A 9,007-nucleotide genomic window follows, 5' to 3' on the forward strand; every position below is an offset into this window, starting at 1 on the left:
CGCCAGTCAGCGGAACCCTGAGCATCAGCTGGAGCCCCGCCTCCGAGCTCAGGCCAAGCTCAGTCGCTCTAACGACCAATGGACAAGGAAGACGGAAGCTCCGCCCATGTGCCTTTATGCGCAGGCTCTCTCGACTCGCACCGCGAGAGAGTGGGAGGATAAGGCGCTGTTATGGAGGAGTCTGCAGCGCCGGGGCGGACCGAGGTGGTCCTTGAAAGGCAAGGAGCGCAGCCAGCTGCAGGTCAGGGAGGTATGCGGGTCGGGAGTCAGCAGGGGGAAGTCAGCCCTCGCGAGGCAACCGGTCTCGGGGCTCCGCGGGAGGCCGAGGGCGGGAGCTCACGGCCTGTGTTCCTGGGTGTGTGTCGCAGGAGCCCTGGTGGAGCTCACCCCGACCCCCGGCGGCCTGGCCCTGGTGAGCCCCTACCACACCCACCTGGCCGGGGACCCCTTAGACCTCGTGGCGCTCGCAGAGCAGGTGCAGAAGGTGAGGAGGCGCGGCCGGGATAGCCAATAACCATCTTCGTTCACGTTGTGCTCTGCGTCTTTCAGTTCAGACCTCACTACCACCTAGTGTGGGGGTGGCGTTTGCTCTTGTCTCCATTTTACAGACGAGTAAAGCCGACTGTCATTGCGAATCGGTGGCCTGACTCGAATGACCTTCTGAGATCAAAGGCTCCTCTAACTGCAACTTGAGTGCCCATAATCTCCCTTCGTGGGAAGGTTTACACAACACTTTAGTGTTCATTATTTAATTTGCACTTTCGGACAGCCTTGTGAGGTAGGCAGTACAGAAATTATTCTTCCCATTTGACACATAAAGAAAAGTTCCCTAGGAGCTTATTTTAAGCTGCTTCCTATAAGGTCTTTGTTACCTGAGAGTTTAAACATCTGGCAGGGCAAGGACTCCAAGTTTAGTCCTCATCAAACACAGTATTAGCAAGCCCAGTGCCTACATATGGATTGCCAAAATAAGTAAAATGAGGAAATGTGATATAATGGAAAAAACACTGGAAGTTTGGACACATGAGTATTAATCCCACTTTTGATACTAACTTGCAGTGCGACTTGAGGCAGATTACTTCTCTCTGGACTTCAACTACTTTATTTGTGAAGTGAAAGGTTTGAAGTAGGAGAGCTCCAAGATCTAAAGCTTTGTCATTATTCAGAGAAAAACCAGATTCCTTCTTATCTCTTCTCAAGACTTCCAGTTGTACACCCTCTTCAGTGTGCACAAATGGAGGGTTCTACTGCTTTAAAGAGTATGATGGCCCCTTATCCCTGTATACACTATCAGATTTGGCCTTGATTAATGTTCAGAGGTCTTTGCTTTGCTCAAAATTATTTAATGTGCTCAAATTCTCTCACATCTCTCTTTTTTAAAATGATCCTAGAAATCCTTCCAATTTTTTTTTTTTTTAAATAAGAAACATTCAGATACTTAGGAAGTCTCCATTAATTCAAAACTTGTGCTTTCTTCTTTTTGGAGAGCTGAGGAGCACAGTGCAACTTTTATGGGTTAAGAGAATATGTGTCTAGTCAATCAGATTGCTCTTATTGAGAGGGAGGCTGCTAGGGACAGAATCTTGTGCACACAACATATTCATGTGCTATTGAATGACTGTCATGTTTATTACAATGGCCTGAACAGATGGAAGAAAGAACACAGTTTTTGTCTTTTATCCTATAATCTAGTGAAATACAGAGGATGCATTATTGTGCTGCCTCTGTTTCCCAATACAGTCTGTCTTTGAGAAGCTGAAGAAAAACCTTTATAGAGACAAACATTGAATCAAACATTTACTATATAAAATGTAGTTTTTGGCCGGGCGCCGTGACTCACACCTGTAATCCCAGCACTATGGGAGGACGAGGCAGGTGGATCATTTGAAGTCAGGAGTTTGAGATCAGCCTGGCTAACATGGAAACCCTGCCTCTACTAAAAATACAAAAATTAGCTGGATGTGGTGGCTCACGCCTGTAGTCTCAGCTACTTGGGAGGCTGAAGCATGAGAATCACTTTGGTCCAGGAGACAGAGGTTGCAGTGAGCCGAGATTGCGCCATTGCATTCCAGCATGGGTGACAGAGTAAGACTCTTAAAAAAAAAAAATGAGGCCAGGTTCTGTGGCTCACCCCTGTAATCCTAGCACTTTGGGAGGCTGAGGCTGATGGATTGCCTGAGCTCAGGAGTTTGAGTCCAGCCTGGGCAACATAATAAAACCCTGTCTCTACTAAAATACAAAAAATTAGCTGGGCACGGCAGTGTGTGCTTATATGCTTGTAGTCCCAGCTACTTGGGAGGCTGAGGCAGGAGAATTGGTTGAACCTGGAAGGTGGAGGCTGCAGTGAGCCGGCATCATGCCTATTGAACTCCAGCCTGGGCGACAGAGTGAGACTCCATCTCCAAAAAAAAAAAAAAAGTACTTTCTAGCAGGACTGACCCAGGTATTGGTGTGTGTTTGGAAAGCTCAGGAGGCCTGGTATTAAGACTTGAATTTTGGAATCAGACTGATCTGTGTTCAGATCCTTTAACTGCTGTTTATTATCTGTGAAACCTTGGATAGGTTGCCTCATGTCTATGAGTCTTAATTCCTAAAATGAGAAAGTGAGGTTATTATCTCCAACTTCATAAAGGTATGAGAAGTAAATAAGATGAATGTAAAGGGCTTCAGAGTGGTTGAGGCCAGGGTTAGTGCTTAGTAGTCGTAGGTACTCTTCCCTTTCCTTTTTTTTTTTTGAGACAGAGTTTCGCTCTTGTCGCCCAGGCTGGAGTGCAATGGTGCGATCTCTGCTCACCACAACCTCCACCTCCTAGGTTCAAGCGATTCTTCTGCCTCAGCCTCCTGAGCAGCTGGGATTACAGGCACGCGCCACTATGCCCGTCTAATTTTTTATTTTTAGTAGAGACAGGGTTTTTCCATATTGGTCAGGCTGGTCTTGAACTCCTGACCTCAGGTGATCTGCCTGCCTCGGCCTCCCAAAGTGCTGGGATTACTGGTGTGGACCACCGTGCCAGGCCCCTTTCTTTCTTTTTTATGAGGCTCTTTTGTTTTTAAGTTGTTAATGAAGTATTTTTTTTTCTTTCTTTCTTTTTTCCCCTCACCTCCCTCCTCAGTGTTAATGAAATATTTTGTATTTTTTGTTTCTTTTTTCTTTTTTGTGGTCCATCTCAGTCTAATCCATATTTTGTATTTTATATTAAGTCTTCAAAATATAAATTCAAATTTTGTTTGCAAGATTTACTGCCAGCACCTTAAGAAAGGGGAGGGTTTTGCTCAGTGAGTTGGCAAATGGTAGCAAAAAAAAATGAAAAAAAAAAAAGAAGAAAGGGGAGGGTTATTATAAAGCCACCCCTAACCTGGAACTACCTTAGCTTTAGAAATACCTACTTTCTCCTTGGCCATATATGGCTCCTTTCATTCTTGGGACAAAATGCAAATTCTTTTACCGTGGGCTAAAAGACTCTGCATGATCTGGTCTCTGCTCTCTTTTTAACCTGATTCTGCACATTGCCCATCACTAACAGCTTTTCACATGGCCCATCCTCTCCTTTCGTTTAGACCCAAGCCAAATGTTATTATCCTTAGTGAGGCCTTCTTGTCTGAAGAAGCCATACCCCACCACATCCAAATGGCAAGTATTATTAAATTGAATTCAAATACCTCTAGGCTACATATACTTTCCAATTCCCCTCCATTCCCTATTATTAAACTTAGAAAAATGAAGTAGCTTTTCTACTTCACTCGTTATCTTTAACCTGCTTCTACTACATAATTATGGTTATTTCCTTCATAACAGTGCACTGTTATTATGAGTACATATAATCCTAGCTTTAGTTATCTTTACTTTTCGGTATCTATATTACTCACTAGAGCTGTGCTTTAAAATATGGCAGCCACTAGCAACATTATGTCTGTTAAGCACTTGTGTTATGTTGTTAGTGTGGCTGAGGAACCAAATTTTACATTTTATTTGATTTTAACTAATTTGAATTTAAAAACCTGATAATTACTTCAATTATTGGAACTCAAGTATATTGGAACAATTTGAGCATGTGAATCAGCTTTTTCACTTATAAAATTTATTAAGTCTAAATACAGATCAAGTATTTCTGATGAAATTTTAGCATCCAAATTGGGATGTGCTGTGAGTACAAGATAAACACTGTATTTTGAAGGCTTAATATCAAATGCAAAATACGGATTAGACTGAGAAGGACCGAAAAAAAAAAGAAAAAAGAAAAACAAAAAGTGCAAAATATTTCATTAACAACTTAAAAATAGTGATTACATGTTAAAATAAAAATGTTTTTGACATATTGGGTTAAGTAAAATCTATTAGCTGAGCACAGTGGCTTATGCCTGTAATCACAGCACTTTGAGAGGCTGAGGCAGGCGTATCACTTGAGGCCAGAAGTTCGAAACCAGCCTGACAAACATGGCAAAACCCTTTCTCTACTAAAAACACAAAAATTAGCCAGGCATGGTTGGTGCATGCCTGTGGTCCCAGCTATTCAGGAGGCTTATGTACGAGAATCACTTGAACCCTGGAGGCGGAGGTTGCACTGAGCAGAGATCATGCCACTGCACTCCAGCATGGGCGAGAGAGCGAGACTCTGTCTCAAAAAATATATATAGATATATATTGTTAGAATTAATTTACTATTGGGCCGGGCGTGGTGGCTCACGTCTGTAATCCAAGCACTTTGGAGGCCAAGGCGGGCGGATCACCTGAGGTCGGGAGTTCAAGACTAGCCTGACCAACATGGTGAAACCCCGTCTTAAAAAAAAAAAGAAAGAATTAATTCACTATTAACGTGGCTACTAGAAAATTTAAAATTTTATATGTGACTTGCCTCATATTTCTGTTAAACTGTATTAGACTTGACTTGTCAACTTGACAAGGCAGGGTGTTTTCTTTCCTGTTTGCTAGTATACCCACTGCCTAGTGTGGTGTCTGACACACAGTAGTTGCCTAAAATACATTTGTGGAACAGATAAATGACTCAGTTTACTTGTATGGTTTCTGTTCACTCATAACACTAACTTATATCTGAATTTTGCCTGAAGACTTTTCAACTAACCAGTAAATTCTCTTTAATGTTTCTTAGTTCAAGTTCAATCTCCTAATTTCTTTACCTTAATTGTGTACTACTGGAAGTTAATCAGCTTTTCTTAAAAGTAAGCTGGAAGTTTTTTTGACAGATTTCTATTGCTTGAGTGGTAATGCTTCCCAGTACATGAATTGGTCACATTAGTCTCTTCTAGCTTTGAGAATTTGATCTATTTTAAGAAATTTCCTGGCTGGGCACAGTTCCTCACATCTGTAATCCCAGCACTTTGGGATGCCATCGTGGGCAGATCACGTGAGGTCAGGAGTTCAAGACCAACCTGGACAACATGGTGAAAACCCGTCTCTACTAAAAATACAAAAATTAGCAGGGCATGGTGGCAGGTACCTGTAATCCTAGCTACTAGGGAGGCTGAGGTTAGAGAATTGCTTGAACTCGGGAGGTGGAGATTGCAGTGAGCCGAGATTGCGTCATTGCACTCCAGCCTGGACAACAAAAGGAAAACTCCATCTCAAAAAAAAAAAAAACTTCTGTTGCCTTCAGTTGCACTTCATGGCACATGACAGGCAGTCTGCTGTGTACATTATAACTGTTTCAGGTCCATACCATAGTTCAGTCTTTTAAAATACGTTTGAAGTAATAATTAGAAATGCGTGTATAAGTTAAAATTTAAGTAGTTGTGATGTAAATAATTTACTGAGGAAATGGTCAGATTTACACATACTTTTCTCAGTTCTGTGAGTGTGGGGGAGTCACACAGAAAAACCCAGATACGCCGGGCACGGTGGCTCATGCCTGTAATCCTAGCACTTTGGGAGGCCTAGGTGGGTGGATCACCTGAGGTCAGGAGTTCAAGACCAGCCTGGCCATCATGAAGAAACCCCATCTTTAAAAAAAAATTAAAAAAAAAAAATTAAAAAAAAAAAAACCCAAATACTTTCTATATGTATCTAGCATTCTACATTAGCAGATGATAAGGGCCAGATCAGAAGTGTCTTTTAATTATTGTTGTAAAACCCATTGCTGATTTCACAAATGTTTAAACATGAGAAAATGGAGACCTGAGAAATGTGTGGTGTTAATTAGGTAAAGAGCAGGAGGAAAAATGGATTGGATGGAGGAGAGGGTATATTCAATATATTTGGTAGTGAGTGAGCGAGCGAGAGACTGAGAGCCAGAGCGAGAGAGAGAAAGAGAAAGAAATTCAGTGTAACTGCAGTTCATAGTGAAAGGGTGGAAAGCTATGGGAAAGAGAAGAGAGCACTTAACTCTGTCTTGTGGAGTCATATCAGGGTGGCCTTCTCATAACAGTGTTATTTGAATGGGGCCTTGAGATGAGTGGGAGGCTATGGGGCAGTGGAGAGAATGGGAAAAATTTGTTAGAAGCAAAATATTAACATAACTATCCACACTGGGATCCAAATAAGAACATCATAGAAGTCTTATCCTCTTTCAACCCACAGTTTGGTTTTCTCTCACCTGTAGGCTGATGACTTCATCCGAGCAAATGCCACCAACAAGCTGACAGTCATAGCTGAGCAAATCCAGCATTTGCAAGAACAAGCCAGGAAGGTAAGGAATGACTTTTAGACAGGCTTTCGTTTTCTTTATTCAATTCTCAGGATCGGCTGAACTTGTTTATAATCATTATGACTTTCTATGTCTTTAGTAACTCCTAGAAATGTAGTGGTGTTGAGTAAAATAGAAGAAATAAGCTTAAGAGGTTAAGTATAAGTTTTTGTTTATTTGGTTGTTTTTGAGACAGAGTTTCACTCTTGTGTCCAGGCTGGAGTGCAATGGTGCGGTCTCAGCTCACTGCAACCTTCACCTCCCAGATTCAAGCCATTCTCCTGCCTTAGCCTCCCAAGTAGCTGGGATTATAGGTGCCTGCCACCACACCGAGCTAACTTTTGTATTTTTAGTAGAGATTGGGTTTTGTGCCTGCCACCACACCGAGCTAACTTTTGTATTTTTAGTAGAGATTGGGTTTTACCACGTTGGCCAGGCTGGTCTTAAACTCCTGACCTCAGGTGATCTGCCCGCCTCGGCCTCCCATGTTTTGTTTTTACCAGGAGAAGTTTTCATGAGGTAAAGCATTTTAACAAGGGACTATGTTTTCGTTTATAAAAGAAATGTACTTAGCACAGAAAATAGGAAAGAAACTTAAAAATTACCCAGTCATTAATGCTCAACATTTTGAAACATCTTTTTTTTTTTTTTTTTTTTTCCTGAGACAGGGTATCACTGTATCACCCAGGCTGGAGTGCAGTGGTGCAATCTTGGCCCACTGCAACCTCTGCTGCCTGGACTTAAGTGATCCTCCTGCCTCAGCCTCCCAAGTAGTTAGGACTACATGCACATGACACCACACTTGGCTAATTTTTTGTATTTTTAGTAGAGACAGCGTTTTCCCATGTTGCCCAGGCTGGTCTGAGCTCAAGCGATCCACCTGCCATGGCCTCCCAAAGTGCTAGAATTACAGGCATGAATCACTGCCTAGCTTGAAATATAATTCTTCTAAAGGCATTTTTACAGCATAGCAGCATAATCTTAATTTTTGTTTCTTCAGAATAATCTAGATCTCAGTAGTGATTCATTGCCATGGGGGAGCAAGATCCTAAGCATTGAAAGGTTTCCAAATTTTGATTGGGATGATCACTGAATATGGGTGCCTTTTATCTCCAGTACCTAATTCATTACATCTCTGTGATTTATAGGTACTGGAAGATGCTCACAGAGATGCCGACCTGCACCATGTAGCTTGTAATATAGTGAAAAAACCTGGCAACATTTACTACCTCTATAAACGGGAGAGTGGTCAGCAGTATTTTTCCATCATTTCTCCGAAGGTAAGAATATACATAGTTTGCCCAAAAATCTACTCTAGCCTCTGAGAAATTTTTGGTAGATATGTGGTTTCCTAGAAAATGATGTGAGTCCATACATGACTTTAAAAAATATAACTGTGCTTAAATTATTTCATTCATTTTCTTTTATTTATTTATTTATTTTTATTTTTTTGTTTCTGAAAAGCTGTAAATTTCAGTCATTCTTTCTATTAAGGGAGGGATCTGATGTGTACGGTAACTGCTTTCCAAAGATTGTTCTGACTAGTATGAAATGAAAAGCCAAAAAAGAGATGTGGCATAATTAGGAAATGAGCTCAGTTTGTTTACAGCCCACCCTGATGGGAACTGCCTCCTTTGCCTTCTCTAGGAATGGGGGACAAGTTGTCCACATGACTTCCTTGGTGCCTACAAGCTACAGCATGACTTGTCCTGGACTCCGTATGAGGACATTGAGAAGCAAGATGCTAAAATCAGCATGATGGACAAGTTGCTAAGCCAGTCAGTGGCCCTGCCTCCATGCACTGAACCCAACTTCCAGGGACTGACTCACTGAGAGGGGACTCTGACAAACAGCTCTCACAGGACCTGGCTGTCACCTCCTTGTTGTCTTGAGAATTGAGGGCATCTGTAGGTGAATCACAAACTTCTTGGAAAGAGACCCTGTGTGAATGTAAATGCTGTCATTATGACTTTTAATTGGGATGGTAATAGTCACTGAGTTAGAGTCACTGTCTCTTGGGATCCTCTCTGGGCCACAGATAACCAAGTCAGTCACTTTCAGAGTTTTGGCTAATCTGCTTTCCTTCTTTCTCTCTCCATCTGTTCTTCCCTTAAGTTAAAGTGTTAGAGAAAGAAGAGTTTCTTCTTCCTGCAAAAAGTTTGGTGGATCGTTTTCCAAAGAGAACTGTTTTCTGTCTTTATAACTGGTAATATTTAGCATTGGGGTTGAGGCTGTCTCACAGTTGGTGTAACTTCAGTTTCCAATTCATCTGGGAATGGGAATGTTGGGTAATGGAGGGTGATTTAAAAAAAAACTTGGCTTGGCTGGACCAGAGAGTGTGTGATTCTGGGATTTCTGTGCGGTCGATG

At 41.9% G+C, this 9,007-nt stretch overlaps 1 protein-coding gene across 2 annotated transcripts; it reads left to right on the forward strand.

Moving 5' to 3' along the window:
* Positions 1-137: 137 nt before the first annotated feature.
* On the forward strand, positions 138-8,967 carry CUNH1orf50 (chromosome unknown C1orf50 homolog). 2 transcript variants are annotated; one of them, XM_012434773.3, is made up of 5 exons: positions 138-241; positions 369-484; positions 6,555-6,641; positions 7,787-7,918; positions 8,286-8,967. In XM_012434773.3, exons 1-5 carry the CDS (start codon positions 172-174, stop codon positions 8,469-8,471), a joined length of 591 nt encoding a protein of 196 aa, XP_012290196.2. In that variant the 5' UTR covers positions 138-171; the 3' UTR covers positions 8,472-8,967. The 2 variants fall into 2 exon arrangements, with proteins under 2 accessions (XP_012290196.2, XP_012290195.2); XM_012434772.3 differs by having other exon boundaries at positions 144-250.
* The last annotated feature ends 40 nt before the right edge of the window (positions 8,968-9,007 follow it).

Source organism: Aotus nancymaae, unplaced genomic scaffold (genome assembly GCF_030222135.1).
Source record: "Aotus nancymaae isolate 86718 unplaced genomic scaffold, 86718_ANA_hifiasm-v0.15.2.pri h1tg000007l, whole genome shotgun sequence".
NCBI classification, from domain to species: domain Eukaryota; kingdom Metazoa; phylum Chordata; class Mammalia; order Primates; family Aotidae; genus Aotus; species Aotus nancymaae.

Coding starts and splice junctions, on each gene's coding strand:
- CUNH1orf50 (XM_012434772.3), top strand. CDS start 172: ATGGAGGAGTCTGCAGCGCCGGGGCGGACCGAGGTGGTCCTTGAAAGG. Junction 251..368: donor GCCAGCTGCAGGTCAGGGAG/GTATGCGGGTCG, acceptor TGTGTGTCGCAG/GAGCCCTGGTGGAGCTCACC. Junction 6,642..7,786: donor TGCAAGAACAAGCCAGGAAG/GTAAGGAATGAC, acceptor TGTGATTTATAG/GTACTGGAAGATGCTCACAG.